The 17,444-nt window shown below is 45.7% G+C and overlaps 1 protein-coding gene across 1 annotated transcript; it reads left to right on the forward strand.

Moving 5' to 3' along the window:
- The first annotated feature begins 1,067 nt into the window (after positions 1-1,067).
- Positions 1,068-17,346, forward strand: LOC144942765 (tumor protein p63-regulated gene 1-like protein). Its single transcript, XM_078869668.1, has 5 exons — positions 1,068-1,725; positions 11,075-11,169; positions 12,456-12,632; positions 13,063-13,216; positions 14,296-17,346. The coding sequence occupies exons 1-5, from the start codon at positions 1,411-1,413 to the stop codon at positions 14,488-14,490; spliced, it is 936 nt and encodes a 311-aa protein (XP_078725794.1). The 5' UTR covers positions 1,068-1,410; the 3' UTR covers positions 14,491-17,346.
- Positions 17,347-17,444: the final 98 nt, after the last annotated feature.

Consider the following 17,444-nt stretch of genomic DNA (forward strand, 5'->3'; position numbering starts at 1 on the left):
ATGTCAAACAGCACTCGATACAACCCTTAAATACATAAAGCTACAAAACAGAATATTACAGTATTGTACTATTTTATGGTAAGTGGAGTTGAGTGGTGGGACATAGATGGATGGGTGAGAAGGTGGCGTTTACAAACACGTTGTATATTTGGCCTGCACCCTCTATTTAAACACAAGGGGTGTTTACACATACACACGTTGTTGTTTGACACACACAAGTTACATACACACGCTTCAAACACATACACGCAGCACCCACAGGGGCTGTTCTTAAACAAATTCTTACTATCAGGCACACGAGGCTGAATTAACACTCTACACACACTTTCTGCACACACACACATGTTCTGTGCAGAGGCTACACACACACGTTGACAGACACACACTCATCACACACGTAATGTGCAGAAGCTACACACACACGTTGACAGACACACACCCATCACAAAACTGTGCAGAGGCTACACACACACACGTTGCACAGACACACACCCATCACACACGTACTGTGCAGAGTCGACCTAGAGGAGGCACACCCAGGACCAATTCAGATAATATCATCACTGGTGTTGATTTGCGTGAGCGGGAATCGCGAACCCGGGTCTCTGCCACTACCGCTCCCCACACCCAATGCACTCACCACGTACACACCACGTGTGCAGCACCCACACACATACACACAGCTACCCAACCACACAGCTACCCAACCACACAGCTACCCAACCACACAGCTACCCAACCACACAGCTACCCAACCACACACTCACCACGTACACTCACCACGTGTGCAGCACCCACACAAACCCACACAGCTACCCAACCACACACTCACCACGTACAATCACCACGTGTGCAGCACCCACACACATACATACACATACACACACTCACCACGTACACTCACCACGTGTACAGAACCCACACACACATACACACACACATCCACACAGCGACCCAACCGGCGCAGGAAGCTGCACCCACACACGCACGCGCACGCACCGGGGGGCGTGCGCGTGGACGACGTGCGCGTGACACACAGCGCCGTGGGTCCGTCCACGTGCAACAGAACCCGGAACCTGCACGCGGTGACGTTGACATCACGCCCCCAACCCCACCACCAACAACAACACCACCACCAGCACCACCACCCCAGCTCGGCATTTCTCACTGCGCAGCTGTTCTCTCTTCGTCTGCATTGCAGCGTCGTAATAACCTCGCCCAGATCGCAAGCGAACTAACTCATAGCCAACAACCACTCCACCAACACGTCTCTCACTGCATGCCTAACTTAACACACAGCATAAACACAGCCATACGTAGTTACACAACACACCAGCGAGACGGTACATAGCACACACACACATCAGCTCATAGAAGAAGCTAGACCACACACACCAGGGGCCATCGGTCATGATGGAACCCGCTGACATGAAGGCGGACGTCTTGGACGACGTGGCAAAGAGGCAAGCGGATGAGAAGAAGCAACAACAACAACAGCAGCAGCAGGAACACAATAAGAAGACGGAGAAGCATGAAGATGGGGAAGAGGTGGCACTCGATAGGGACGACACCCAAGCCGGGCAAGACGGCGGCGGCGGCTCTCGCCCGCCGGGCCCGGCGGTCGGGGTCACAGCGGCGGTGGGCGGTGGGGCCGACCCGGAGAATGCGGTGATCGATGAGAAGACCGTGCAGGACTACAGGCTTCGTAACTTCTTCGTCTTCAGGGTTGGTTGCCCTCTTGCAAGTTGCGTGTGTTCGATCGCAGTCGTTAATTGTGGTAATTGGTACTCTGTGAGTACGGTGGTCCACGCGTTTGCAGTGGTGCGCACGTGTCGTTAGCTAAAATCAACACATTTGTCAATAAAACTACCTTAAAAGGATATACTGTTATATGCCAGTTGTATACGTTACCTTTTAAGGCTCTGTTATTGCCGAATACGGTGAGGATTTTTTTGTATATTTCTATAAGGCATACTTAGACATCCCATTGGTTTCTAATGACACACTACCGTCAACGTAAAGCAAATCTAAACTTTTATGTTGAACAAAGTGTTTCAGCATAGTTTTAACGCTTTGCAACACGCGGTGTTTTTGTTTAAACTCTATTAAGTATTAGCGATTTTTAACGGTTGCATCCGCGATAGGCGTACAGGAAGTAGTACGGTACCTAGGCCGCGATGAGACTACGATGCTCGGATAGCGGCCCTACCGGGCAGGGCGCGCCTCGGCCGGCAGGGCGGAGAGGGCCAACCACCTGTCCCTTTATTGCTTATTTGAGTCCATAAAAGTTGTAAGCAACACTTTTGATCAACTTCACCGTTTTTCTAATAGGATATTTGCCTAATAGCCACTCGACTTTATAGTGAAGTTTCTTCGTAATTAGATTATCTTTACGCGAGTTAAATTTACTGCTTTTCTAGTTAAATAATTTAAATGATTAAATACTAAAGTTCAACTGGTGGGTGCCCTTGTGCGGTTGTTGGGTGACATCGGTGGTGTGTTTGTATTAAATACCAACATTGTGGTGTTAAGTACAAAATACCAAATGTGTCATTAACACTACATTGTAACACAAGCTGCACTGTATACTGTGGAGCAAGCTGCTAACACCGCTCAGTCGTGTTGTAGATTGTGCCGTATAATGAAATAACCACAAATTAGGCAACGTAACAGGAACCATCTGACACATCTTCATAATTATTTTATTCTTTCGGTAAAGTCACGTAGGTGAAAAAATTTAAAATAAATAAAAGTAAATTGTGATTTAATTTACTTTTATTTATTTTTCATCTACGTGACTTTACCGAAAGAACCAAAGAGTATGGATCATTGCAGTCACGAAAACTTCAAATCTAGAATGACATCTTCCTAATGCTGTACTTTAAGACGAATTAGTCGTGTCATTTTGAAGGGAATTATATAAATGGTTCTGGACAGGGTGGCTTATTAATGGATTAAGTCACTCACGATAAATGGAATGCACCACTCCTACACCGTGGTTACTTTATGAACATTTCCATTTCTACTAATCCAAAAAAAGCAAGCAAAATATTTACATCTTAATTGCTGCAATACCCAAGCTATATGCCACTTGATCATGCTCGTGATTACCCACGCCTTAAAGTGTCGGACTTGTAACCCAAGTTGAACCTTCCACAACTCGACGTTTATTCACACATTGTTTGATGAATGTGTTCAGTTGTGTTGTTACTTATATAGACATAGCTATCGCTATGCTACCTCTCATCATACTTGTTACAATACAGTCGTATCTTTAACCCTGCCTCTAACCATGGCAACACCTCAGCTCTACCCATAACGTGTAACTTTAGCTTCATGTACATCTCACCCTTGCCACATCCTTAACGGATATTCGTAACTTTACCACTACTTCCGACATAATTATATCCAAAACGAGTTGGTTGAGTTTTTTTCGTTGTTCATTATTGTGCAACATTGCCAGCGCATTATGACTAAATAAATACGTTTTTTTAAGCAACGCGATCACTAACCCTACATATAGCCAAAGTTGTCCCTAATCCTACCTGCAAAGTTATTCTCCACCCTACCTCTAACCATAACTACTCCTAACCATACTAATAGCAAACAGCTTTTGCCAACTTTCACCAGAACTATCCCTCACCCTATCTTTAGTCATAGCTAGCTTCTCACCACAGGTAACATTAACCCTACCACGAACCATAGCTATTCCAAACCCTTATACTACCACTACCATTGACCAAACACAACCCCTAAATAAACCTTTGAATATAACCCTTACCGTTATCGGTTCATCATATGCTCAACCCCATCTCAAGCCCTCGGCTGTGTTTACATTAATCGCACAATAAAGGACAGAATTCGTTTTTCTCTCCCCTTTGTTCACTTTAAAAGTTTGTTTAGTCGCAACCGTGCTGGCGAGGTCGTTATTTAGGTGTGGCTTGTGTTTGGGAAGCCAACATTTAAAGTTCTGGCCCCCAATGTGTTTTTAGCAACCAAACCCACAGCCTCACAAGAGACTCGTTGCTTCATCGCGTCTGCCGCTGTGTATGTCGTGGCCATAACACCGTCATCGTAAGCGCCCATCCGTATAATGTGATGTGATCATACTTAATTACTTTCCTTGGTTTTCTGGACAAGCTGTAATCACAAGATTCATTTGCGTGAGTTTTGCCTGCTTTGACCCAAACGTTGTGCGCTTTCTTGCATGTGAAAGGAAACCATGGTTCCTGTAGAAACCCACAATGACATTCTACTACACTGGTAGTAGGATACCACTGCATAGGTCGTGGTCTTCTGGCTGTCCTCGTTACAAATGCCACGACAGTGCTTCATTGCCCCACGACCGACACCAGTGATGGATTATCTGAACCGGTCCTGTGCCTCCCCTAGGTCGACTCGGCCTCGAATGAGTACAAATGCGGTCGGGCGTGGTGTTGGCCACCCACCCCCTTGTGTGCCGTTCCGGCCTTCATCAGTGCTCGCTAATAGCACTTGCCCGAACAGTCTATTAAGGCTATACGGGGGATCTTTGTGTTGTTTTTTTGTATAACACATGCTCTAACACAATACGTTATCCACCAATCCCACTTCCAAGATGCTGAATTACAAATGTGCATCAACACCACCACCACACTCAAAACATGTCTCTTAATAATTTTCTTTTGTATGTTTTCTATCCACTTACCGATCTTATCTGCACTCTACAATGCACATTGTGCAATGCAGTGTGGATATAGTCCATGCTATTTACTCTCTTAATATCCTCTTATCTCTAATCATATTCCAGTACTACACTGACAAATCCATTCCATTTAGTTAACGAGCACTAGATGAGATGGCTTTATTTTTTCCCCTCCCAACTGCATGGTTGCATATACTGGGCTGCATTCATCCTGCCAATACTCCAATGTCGTTTTGCATGCCCAGTGTTAAATAGGTACAGCCAGCAGGTGAATGACAATGTCTGCCCTCCATAATACAGTTTTTTTGGGTTAAATATGATTGTAAGTAACAATATAATTGAAAATATGGATTTGCTCTCCAACACATCGGTGTGCTGCACTAGTAACGAATTGGCATGTTCTGTTTACGGGACAAACCTTACTAGTTGGCTGTGTCGGGTCTTGGCGGGTTTAACGACATATTTACGGTGATTTAACCCAAAAAAAACTGTTATGGATGATACAGGTAGGAACAACAGGTTCCACACTCCCCACCAGGGATTATTTGTCTGTCTGTCATGCATATTTGTCTGTCGTGCACGAATGCGCTGTCCAACCAAGTTCCTACCTGCCCACTCTGAAGGAACGTGTTATTGGTCGCGAAAGCCTACGTGTTAAAATGTCTGCCTTGATCATGTCATATTTCAGAAGATAAGTAGGGTTAAGCCTGGTAAGTTATTGGATGTTGTTGTTGGGAGGGTTGGGTTGTGAGATGGCTGTATTGTGACTCCCCTCTTACACATGGTGTTTCTCCAGTGTCATTAATTGTATTGGTTAAACATTCCAATGCAAGGACCCCTCCTAAAAAAATCCAATGCAAGATTGAGTGTCAAAGATAGCCTTGAGACCAAGCAACCCTCTCATGGGTAAAGCAGTCGAGGGAGAAAACATCACCGGTGTAGGTCGTATGTTCGAAAACGACCCTGACGATGCCTGCATTATATTTGGGGTTTGAGTGTTCTCTCTCCCCATGGTGATTGCATTGACATAACATAGTTTTATTAACCAAAGTTGTTTATTTATTAAATTCTAGAACTCATAAATACGTATAATCTCTTTTGCAGATGAGACCTGGCACGTTTGCAAAAGTATGATGCTTCATGAGTTAGTCACGTGTGGTGGGATAAAAGTATGGATACTTCCACACCTTTCAAAACGTCAGGCCATCATGAAAGAGTGGAGGCCCGTCCCCCGCTGCGGGCGTGAGAAAGTCATTGCAGAGCTGCACGCTTGTCTTACCTTATGATGCCTCCCGATCTTGTGATATTGTTTTTGTGTTGCAACATTTGCAGCGCTTACATAAACTCAAACCTGTGGGGTCTGAACAACGATGTCGCAATTCGACGAGGTGGAGTATGCTGTGAACAGAAATCGGCAGGCAGGTGGTGGGTGACATCCCCCCCCCACAACGCCCACTTATCAGTCACGCAGTCTACAGGATCATTAAAATAATATATAGTGACAGCTTCCAGGGCTAGTTTGAATAGTGCCAGGGACACTCTTTAAATAGTCGTGGTTGATGTTAAACACGTGTGGTGTCACTTAAGCAAATTTAGCTGCCCACAAGTTTCACCTACTTTGATGAATAGCAAACATGATTTACAGTAAATTTAACAGTAAGCCTTCGTGACCAATATGATTTGCGATTGATTTTTATTTCCGGCCGCGTAATTTTACTGACCTGATCTGACACAAAACCAATAAAACATCAGGATTTACAGCACAACTATTCGAATCCCATGCTGGTATTGGGAGAACTGTGGTGTGGATCCTATTACCTATGTTCGTACGCACATTTCACTGCTCTTGCACGCGTGAAGAAGCGTGGATGACCCCAAATGGGTCAAGGTGCAGCTTTGCTATTTCTTGCTCATTCCACTGATTGTGGAAGGGCCTCCAGTAGGTGTGACAATATCCCAGTGACACATCCGAATAAGGCAATAAATATGCAATGTTTCTGTTAGTCATGTCATAAGATAACCAAATGCCCATTCAGAACTCTTGCTAGAAAGTGCACCACTGTGTCAGAGAATGGCCACTGCTTCTGAAGCCGTTTCTCACTCGGCCTCATATTATTCACGACGTTCTCATTATTTCTATGCCCTGCAAGGAGCGTTGGCCACATGGCAAACACACCAAATTGTTTTAACTCTCAATTCTAGAATAAACACAATAAAGGAAAACAAATGTTTATTATGATGGTAATTTTTGTACATCAACTGGTTCTGCTTGAGAACCTAGTATAATACGCGAGTTGTTGCCCAAATTTAATTAAAAGACTTCAGCAGTGCTGGATTATATCTCTGACATGGAATTAGCACCCGGAGCCACCGGGCCAATTGCTAAGCAAGGGATAATTTTTCATTCTCAACGCCAGAACAAGCCGAACAAATGCCAAATCTTATATTTCACATTCTTTCTGCAGGCGTTGGTGACCTGGCTGACATTACAACTTGTTACACCTGAAAACCTGAATTATATCACTGGGTTTAAACCCAGAACCTCGGCAGTGATCTTGGTGTTTTATCCTGGTATTGAATGGCTGCACCATTGACACATTCCTGCGGAGGGAGCTGGTAGGAACGTTGGGTTGCTCGGTCAATGGCCAGGGTCAACGGCGGTGTGGTGTATTCTGCGAATATGCCCGACTGTGAGGGCGGGCACAAGCCGGCGTGAGTAGGTTAAACGTTGAGTTTTATAAGGGCACCACGGGGTGACCAGCCCCTCCCCACCTAGCCCCACCCCTCCCACCCCCCACCCAGCCCCACCCCACCCTCCCCACCCAGCCCCTCCCCACCCTCCCCACCCAGCCCCTCCCCACCCAGCCCCCCCCACCCAGCCCCTCCCCACCCTCCCCACCCAGCCCCTCCCTGCACGACGGACACAATAATCTCCTGTGGGCTGGTGTAACCAGGAGGTTCCTACCAGTATTATTAATCGCTGCACCATTATTAACTTGAAAGTCTGGGCTAGATTAATCGAGTGAAGTCTCTAACAATATCTGCCTTGCTGTAGTGGAGGCACAAGTTGTCGAATTAAGGATGGATTTCATAAACATTTGTTGTGTAGACAAAGCGCCCAGTCAGACAGTGAAGACACCCGACACTCCCAAGTGTGTGTCTAATGGGGGGCACTTGTAAGGGGGTGCTGTTCCGTGCACATCGCCCCACGCATGTCAACCGCCAAGGACAATGCCAAGAATCCAGCAGCGCTGCACTTTTCACAATTGGGTAATTGTTGCAAAAGTCAGCGATCGTTTTATTTAAGATACTGTAGCCTGCAGCATTGCGGCAACTGCAACCATCGATGCATTACCATTCGGCAAGCGGCCTATATTTGCCCGTAACATTGAAACGAATTATTTAGAAATGCTACGTTGGCACTGGTGCACGGTCCAATTAACAAACAACACTACCTTAAAAGGAAACATAAAAGATGACGTTTCTAGCAATGACCCTTCTTCATAGCACAAGTACATATACGTTTCCCTCGCGCACATTCCATGGCTGTGGCTCTCCGATGTGTTTTTTGGCTGTATCGCGCGTTGTTCAGCCTGTCCGACGATTTGTTCCGTGCGCTGGGGGGAGCTTCTTCAGTCTTCACGTTTCACTCCGCGAAATGTCCGATTGGAGTTTCGGTACTCGGCACGTGGCGCGAAACGTCGGCCATCACGCCGAACAACACTCGGCACGACTCAAGAACACATTGCAGAGCTGTGCAACACAACCGTACAAAACTACGCAGTCGAGGCGCACTTGCTGCCCACAATTTTTTCACCCAGCCGGGCCGCTTTTCATCTAAATTCTTGAACCTGTTGATGAGTCTTAATTGAGGAGCTGTCGCATCAACAATAGTGCATGTAAATGGACCCCCCCATTAGTTGTCGTTTCATTTTAGATGGTTTGTGTCATACGATATTTTATTTCTGTTCCTCAAGATGTTGTGCATGGGAGGTTCGGTATAAATAATAAATGATAATTATTTGCGACTCTTCTTGTCCTGATATCGTTTACAATACAATTTGGATTTATTACGATTGAAATAAAAACTCTCTTTACAATGGCAAATTCTCATCGAATCTTGGAAGCTAAGCAGGCTTGGGCCTAGTAAGCTTTTGGATGGGCGACCACCAGGGCTTGCCAGGTGTTGTAGGCTTTGGCTGTGAGGTGTTCGCAGCAGTTGGCAGTGCTGAATGTCACCACTTCGTGTGTCTGGTCTTGAATCGTGAGGCTCGGTGAGGCTTTCCTGGATAAATAATTGATAGTGTTTAGGCCGCTGCATTGGTAGGAAATCAATAGCGGTCGTCAACAAGGCGCCGACATTACTCCAGGGTCGATTATAATATGAGGGAGTGGTTCTTGCCATAGGAACATGGAATTAACACCACTGGTTATGGACCACAAACCGACACAATGCATCACCTAATACAAATAAGAGCATGTAACAATTCATCCCCTGAGCAGTTTAATGATTGTCATGGTTCGCGGTCGTGGTTTGATTCAAGAAGCATAATTTTAATCTCGTTTGGAAATATATATTTTTCCATTTGTTCTGCCTCATTTGTCCAGCAGGCGCACATGCCAAGCTTACATATAGGCCCAATGTTAGTTCCACGTGCGCGATTCGATGAGTATTTTGTTTGCACAAAAAAAATCTCATCTTAACCAATTAATTGTTTGCTCGCCGAATTTTTGGTGCATGTCGGGCACTTGTGTGTGACCTATGAGCACCGTGGAAACGTAATACACACGTGCCCCTCCTTGAGAATGTGTGCGGTGGTTGTGGTGACTCGGAGCGAGGACCACACTTTTAATCTGTAAATGCAGTGTAACCCGCCAGGGCAAACACGATTTGCATGTACTGTACTCCAAAAACGGGCAACGGCAATGCCACGCTCATGCTTGGGAAATTCGTGCGCTGGGAGGTGACGGTCTTGCACTGTGAATGTAAAGTTTGGTATAGCAGTGGTGTGTGCAATACTTTTTGTTCCAATTCTAACACCTTCTGTAAAACAGTCACAAAACACTCTCTCGCACCTCAGATTAGCAAGGTTGGCCACGTACGGTGCGAAAGAAGCTCATAGGTACATGCATAAACCCCTCAGACATAACGGTTTGTGCAGGATGGTATCAAATTAAAATAATTACACACGGAAAAGCTCATTTAAAGACGACAAGAGGCGAGATTGTGACCATGGGATCGGTCTTCTCATTCATGTCTTGCATGTCACATCACCAAATAGCCGCTTGTTTACGTCAGGAGGGATTATTCACATCAAGCCCCTGAGGTACAATGCAGCAATAGGCAGTGATGGTTAAACTGTGGGGATGATTCATAACAAGGATGAAAACCGTAATACAGTCAACTCATTGTCCTGCGACTGTTCAAAATGAATTTGGCCATATTCTTGACTCGCTTTAGCTGGAAGGTCTAAAACAAGGCTGTGTGCATTATACACGCAGTATGGTGATGACACGTCGCGTGATAGTGCCACCTGACATGACGGGACGACCGATGCTATGATCTCAATCGAGCTTTAGGCTGTCCATAAATCACCGGTGTGCAATGCATGTATGTGGTTCTGTGTATTAGACGTCAGTTACTATCAATTGTTAAGTTATCACGATATGTTGACTTAATTGTGCGTGTGTAAGAATCAATGTTTACGATCTGTGTATTTTGTGCAATTGTGTGTAGTTGTATGTATGTTGGACTGTGCACTGTACGAAGCCAACCACGATTCGTAGGTGACCCCTGCAGCCACTAGTGGCCGCTACATTCACCACAGTGTTAAAATAATAAATTGTTGATTCGAATCGGGAGAGTTAATGGAATTACTAGGCAGGAGTGTTGGTTCTTCCCTATTGTATACATCTAGTATGTTATATATAATGCAACTTGATCTCTTTATAGCTTATATTTGTCTTCATTCGTGTACAGCACAGTGTTTCCATGACAGGTTTTTTGGGTTAGATCACGTAAATATTCATGTGTCGTTAAACCCGCCAACACCCGACACAACCAATTAGTAAGGTTTGTCAATTAAATAAAACATGCCAATCCGTTACTAGTTGTGGTGGAGAGCAAACTCACAACATTGATCATTTGAGTGACGTTTCACCGGTAATTACAACCAGCCTCATCAGGCGACAGCCAGATTTATTAATAAGCCTATGTGTTAATATTGGCCGTGAAAGCCTCCGTGTTAAATCACGGTGTTTGTAACGCAGCACGTTATATAACCATAATAACATGTACTCTGTCGTGAAGAATATTTTAAAAGTTTCGAATGTTGTAGATTAATATATTCACGAAACATACGTTTGGGTTGCTTTTTGTCTACTTCGCAGCCTGGAGCATTCGAGCAAGCAGTGAACGACATCAAAGTATCCGTCTTGCACACCGTGGACGACGGGGAGATACAAAGCGTCTGGCTCCTGGCAGAGTGAGCTCAACACCAGACTTCACTTTAGCTCCCCTCCTTTCTTTTCCACTGCACAACTGACCCATGCCAGTGCCGTACTAACGCCGGTCCCGGCGTGGATTCAGAGGTCCTCGGTTTTGTTTTTCCACTGCAGATGCCGAGCCGTACCTCTAATGTCACACACAATGTATGTGTGTATATTGAACTTCTTTAGCACCGTACGTAGCCAACCGCGCTAATCAGAGGTGCGTGGGAAGGGCAACAAACTAACACACAAAAAGCAGTTTTAAAGAAATTAGTTTTCAATCTAGATGACTTAAAAGTGCATATTTCCAGTGGCTTCCTAATATCGGAAAGAAGAGCGTTCCAGACGGCCTCAGAAGCACATTCAAAAACGCACAATGCGGTAACAGTATTTTTTCTATGGCTAACCAAAAGCCGCCGCTGTGAGGTTGACCGCAGTTTGCATGACAGTTTATATTCCTTGACGAGATCGTCAAGGTATTGTGGTTCAAAATGTGAGTGATGACAGCTTCACACGCTCAAATTTGCTCACGCACGCAACTTGACTAAAATTATGAATCCTATCCCTGGCTTAACTTGACCATGAACCAGATACAGATGTCTTGTGAGGCCAGAGTTTCCCTGGTTTGGATTTGGCTCGGCTCTCAGTACGGGTGGAAAACCAACAACCGTACGGTGGAAAGCCACCCGTACTGTGAGGGTCCCGATGCTGGTGAGGCTCTGATGTGTCGGTGGAAACGGAGTTTCTCTTCGTCCACACCACTGTCCACTTTGGGTTGGCGCAATGTACATTTTCACAGTACGATTCGTTATCAAGGTTCGCGATCGGACAATTATCATAATGTCAGTTTCCAATAACTTTGTACGTGCATTTTTATCGTATTGTACTGGTGCTTTGCTGCACCTCGGTGAATAAAGACTCACTTTGAAGTCCTTCAACTGCAAATTACTCAACATAGTCGATTAATCATTACCATTTCTATAATCAGTAATGCTTATAATGCATATTCTGTTACGAAAGAAACGTGGCGATAAAAAAAGTGATAATGGCTAAGCCCTCGGCAAATGCGATGTCACTTGCCATGGGCTAGCCCGCGATGACATCATGTATCACGCTTCAAGTGTGCACCTCCGCTCCCGACGACGTCATTGTGCGTGACGTCATTACTATCGCTCATTAATGACTTACGTGGACAAACTCATATCGCCGAGCATTTGCAGAACTCCAAAGCGTTCGCGGATTTTTCTTCCCTGTTTAAAATGTTTTTGTTCTGCACCTGCAGGGTGGACCACTGGAACAACGAGCGCGAGCGGATCGTGTGCCTGTCCGGGCGCTCTCTGCTCATCGTCAAGTACGACTTCGTGACGCTGCGCTGCGAGAGTGCACGGCGCGTGCCGCTCAACTTCATCGACACCATCTCGTTCGGAGAGTTCGCCTTCCCACCCAAGTCCCTGCTCAAGTAGGTGGCGCTCGCTCAACTCACTCGTTCACCCCAAAACTTAATCGCTCGCCCCAACACTCAGTCGCTCGCATTGAACACCAGACTGTTCGCTCGCTCACCCCAATGCTCGATCCCCCGCCCCAACGCTCAAGCGTTCACTCACTCGCTCTTTCCAACATTGGATGCAGCCACCTTCCAGCAATGAAGAAGACAGTTGAGCAATGCTTCCCATGAGCAGAACACCTGGCCACCTGGGCCTGTCCCATGGCCTCCTGCCAGCGCTTCCATGACACTTCACGTGTCCGGAGAATACTCCCTTACCATGACAAAAACAACGGCATGGTGACGTCACCGCCATTTAGTGGCGAATGGCAGTTGATGTGCGTGTATATGTGTTTATATATTTGCGTACATGTGTGCGTATGTGCTTTTACTCTCACGATTGTAGCCGAGAGGGCCACGGATTACGTGTGCACTGGGACAAGCTCCGCGAGCCGACTTTCCTGTCCCGCTGGAACCCGTGGTCAACGGAGCTGCCCTACACAACCTTCACGCACCACATCATGGCCCACGCCGATCCCAACATGGCTCCCGTCTGCCAGGTAATGTCCAGCTGATGACGGACTGCGGGTTGCGCATGGGATCCCGATGAAAGGCGTTCTGTCCAGAAAGCTTCGGGAACACTGACTAGACTGTAGACCGCACAGCAGTGAACCATCGTGACCAAATCAGAAATTTCAGCAGAGGCATGGAAGCCATCCGTCGCGCATCAACGTAAAGCAGTTTTGTAGCGAACTAATCTGTATACAGGAGAAGCTGGATGCGAGCACAACAGTTCTGATATTAGCAACTCGGCAACTCATCCGTATGTGACACAGGTGGGGTGAAAGGCACCTTCTGATGAAAGCGCACTTTGGATATGAGCACAGCTAGCCTTGCTCATATAGATAGGAGCACAGCCAGCCAGATGCTTGTATCCAATTTATACTGTGTACTCTTCATAGACACACGCAAGTTGAATATTAATTCTACAACTAGGGCTAGGACATTACAGTGTAATCATGTGTTATGTTTAATATACACCAGTACTGGATGTTTTTAAAGGCTGTCAAATATTAGCCAGCAGTTCAAACTGCACGGTTGAAATGTTTTGGCAGGGAATTCTTCTGACGATGTCATCGTCACAAAGCTAAACATGCAGAGTTTAAAAGTGGTGTTCGCTTGAATCGAAAATTACAAAGATTGCTTGGCTTAACACTAACATGATCAAAGGATTTTGCACTGGTATAATGTTTAAAATGCAGAGGGAACTGTGAAATAATCACTTACTGGCAGGCCCTCCACGTCTAGATGTCATTAATGCATTAGCTCTCCATGTCTGTCCTGTCCGTCCATATATATAACATGTAAATCAAAGTCTAGCCCAAAACTTGGTGACAGAAACCAGGAAAAAAAGGACAATTTACAAAATGCTTTTGCACTGACAACTCCCCGTTACTGGCTGTTGCTAATTAAATACTTCCGCCAACAAACGAATATTGGGGAAAGTATTCCATAAAATCCACACCTATGCAGAATTATTCTTCCTTGTTAATGCTGACCACAGCTGTGATCTTACACACTTGCATGTTTTTTGTTCCCTCTCTGCATCACACTCCCCACGTGGCACACGCGCGCTCAGCTGGAGAAATTCCGCGAGGCGCTGATCGAGGCTACCAAGCGAGCTCACACAGCCAACCCCATCCCAGGTCGTGCCAACGGTGTGCTCGTGCTAGAAAAGCCGGTGCTTATCGAGGCAGTTGTGGGCCTCATGTCGACCATCAACAACCAGAGCCGCCTCGGCTACTGCCTGGCGCGTGGCAGCGTGGGCTTTTAAGGCTGGCGGATTGGCTGGGATGCGGCCGCCCCTTCCGTGCTTGCTCCTGGATCTCCACCCGTCCTGGTTTCCCAAGATTGTCCTCGTTGTACAAGGTGCCTGTCCTGGGGAAATCTGCACATCTTCCCAGGACGCAAACACCCCTTTTCCACTGGCACATCAGGGTCGTGTCATCGCCGCGTTGATGAGGCAGGCCATTGCGGCTCAGGAGGCTCCAGGTTGTTTTTCGCCTGCAGAAGCAGAGCTGTGTCCCTGACGTAACACACTGTGTGATGTTGTGCCACAGTCCTCGCAGTGTACCAATTAATGGCACACGCAATTAACACATCATTAGCCCAGTCCCTGGCTCTGCTTGGCCCCAAGCAAGATGCTGTTGTCTTGAGGCCAGTTTCAGCATTTGGTTCTAGGCTCAGCCTGGTAAATGGCCAATGGAAAACCACCCATACTGCAATGGCTTGGATGTGCCAGTGGTAATGGGGTATAAAAGGCTCAGTTGGTGAATTACATAACAATTCACCACTTGAGACAATGAATTTGTGTATTTTTCCCCTCTTCCGAGAGGTATTCTTCTTGCCATGTCCCTGATTTTTTGTACTTCATAGGTGGCAACCTTAGCACGTGTGCTCCCAGCCATTGCAACACACATGGGTGTCAATACACATTACTGGGTGGGTAGGTGGGTCACCACTCTACAGGTTAGCACCTTGCCAATAGTCTGAATGTTTACCATTTTATCATAACCTCCCTGTTGTGATGTCTAGATTTACTGACGTGACCTGAACTGCAAAATAACCTTTGGGAAAGGCAGTGCAAATCACTTGCAAATGTTGCATTGCAGAACTAATTTGTACAAGGTTTTACTCATACTCGACTACAGTTATATGAAGGCGAGGGGGGGTGGGCTTTGATTAAATCAATGGTGTAGCTATACTGGGGTCCTATGAGACAGGTCCCAGCCTATGAGGGGAAATTAGATGGGCACCCCACCACCCATTACATTCCTTTATGCAAGGTCCCTATGCCACCCACGGTACACCACCAGGTGGCTGAAGACATGGGTTTTAGAGATTGCCAAAGTGAAGCCATTGCATCTGGTGGTGGGTCAATCAGTGTATGGTACACTCTGGACTTGCCAATAACTGTTACCAGCAGTGTCAAGTTCGACCTCTGTGGAGGCAGCTGGTGAAGGATGCTCCTGGGCAGTTGGAGGCAGACGCCTTCCAGCAACAACGGAGGGCAGAGTGGTACTTACAAAATGAGCAGAGCAACTAAAAACAGTTAGCATAGTAGGGGGCACAGGTGGTGCATTAGCCAGTCAACCCATTGGCACCTGGATTAAAGTGCATATAGCCTGGCACAAGCAGCGTGGTGACATCCCCCCCACTTGGTGGCAAATGACGGTTGTTGGTACTCTGGAACACTCCTATGCCCCATCTCACCAATGCAGGCCCTCACTGACCGAGGTCGATCTCACTTTACAACAAATTGCTGAAGCTTTGTATTATGAAGGTGTTGCATGTAAAAAAAAAAAATTGCTTTGTCTTGTGAAGTGGCCAATTCCATACCACGTGGCCTTAAATTCTCTTAGTGCTTTAGTGTTTTTTTTGCCAAATAAAGTTGGTCACAGGGCCTAGTGGGCTGGACAGAAAAAGCCTTTGAGATTGTGCCTTTTAGTTACCCACTTGACACTTCATCTTTCACCTATATTTCTCCACTTTTCATGCAAGGTAAAATCTACCTGCAATTTCACACTTGTACTTTTTGGGTTTGAAGACATTCTGAACAGATGGGCTGGTATTAAAAGCTTTGTTAGTCACAAATAATGAAAGGGTAATCATGTAAGTATTGTTAAGAGCTGTGGATGTTTTTAAATGCTGATTGTTTAATTTGTTTCCAAATCAAAGTAGTTAACTGTACTTGGTAGATGTTCCACAGCTTGTTATAGTTTCCTTAATTTCCCTGTAAATTTGGTGTATTTAAAAAAAATCGTGTTTGAGTTAGTCTTATTACAAATTTCCTACCTGCCACACACCCATATTGTATTTACCATCTTAAGCTTATGTAAAACAAGTGTATTACTTTAGCATAGGTTATGTTAAGATGTATCAATTTATCTTGAGATACACGCATCAGGCTGCAGGTGTGCAAACAAAATGGTTTCAGCAAGTGCATTGTGCTGTGAAGCTGGCATGGAGTGTTAGTCCACCGTTGCTGGGATTCTGGCACAGAAACCAGTCCTGGAGATCTCCAAAGAAACTTGACCAGCATCAAAGTATGCTTAAAAATAACCCTGTTCATCCAGTAAGTTTACAATGGGCAAGTATGTTGCATGGAGGTGGCACTATTGCATTGTAACCATTAAGTATCTGACAAGATCGCAATGGTTCTTGAAAGATCTAAACTATTAAATTTGTTAATGGGGCAGCTTGTTACCTAGCCACAAAAGGTGGCATTGCATTTCAAACTCTTACTGCTGCCACCAACTATTAAGTGGGTCCAAGACAGTGAGTGGTCTGAAAAGTAATATCCTTACATTACAATCAGTGGGTGGCAATTAGCCCCAGCTCACTTGGAAGGGATCAATTATTGATCCAATATCCACTTCCATGGGCCATCCTCCAAAAACAAAGGGTTGCACTGCTGTGAAAGTTCCAAATAGCTAGTTTCTTGACATACGATGTCAGGATAAGTTTGGGGGGGGGGGTACCAAAAGAACCCTATCACTGCTGGATACTGCGGGTGTTATTCCAATGCCTACACTTGGTGTGTTGTGTGCACTATGGGGAGTGTTCTTTGCAGCCAAACATTGCACGAGTTGTACCTATTTTACAAACAATAAATTGAAATGTAATTGCATGGCTGTCTGTTCAACTGTATAAAGGCAAAAGGAAGCCATCACAGCACGACATGGAATGAAGCAGATCCAAGGGTGCAATATAAACCACTTAAGTGTC

The sequence above is a fragment of the Lampetra fluviatilis genome, chromosome 28 (assembly GCF_964198595.1).
Source record: "Lampetra fluviatilis chromosome 28, kcLamFluv1.1, whole genome shotgun sequence".
Classification (NCBI taxonomy): Eukaryota; Metazoa; Chordata; class Hyperoartia; order Petromyzontiformes; family Petromyzontidae; genus Lampetra; species Lampetra fluviatilis.

Excerpts from the sequence above, each read along its gene's own strand:
- LOC144942765 (XM_078869668.1), top strand. The coding sequence starts at position 1,411 with ATGATGGAACCCGCTGACATGAAGGCGGACGTCTTGGACGACGTGGCA. Across the intron at positions 11,170-12,455 it reads AGCGTCTGGCTCCTGGCAGA|GGTGGACCACTGGAACAACG; the intron begins GTGAGCTCAACA and ends CTGCACCTGCAG. Across the intron at positions 13,217-14,295 it reads ACATGGCTCCCGTCTGCCAG|CTGGAGAAATTCCGCGAGGC; the intron begins GTAATGTCCAGC and ends ACGCGCGCTCAG.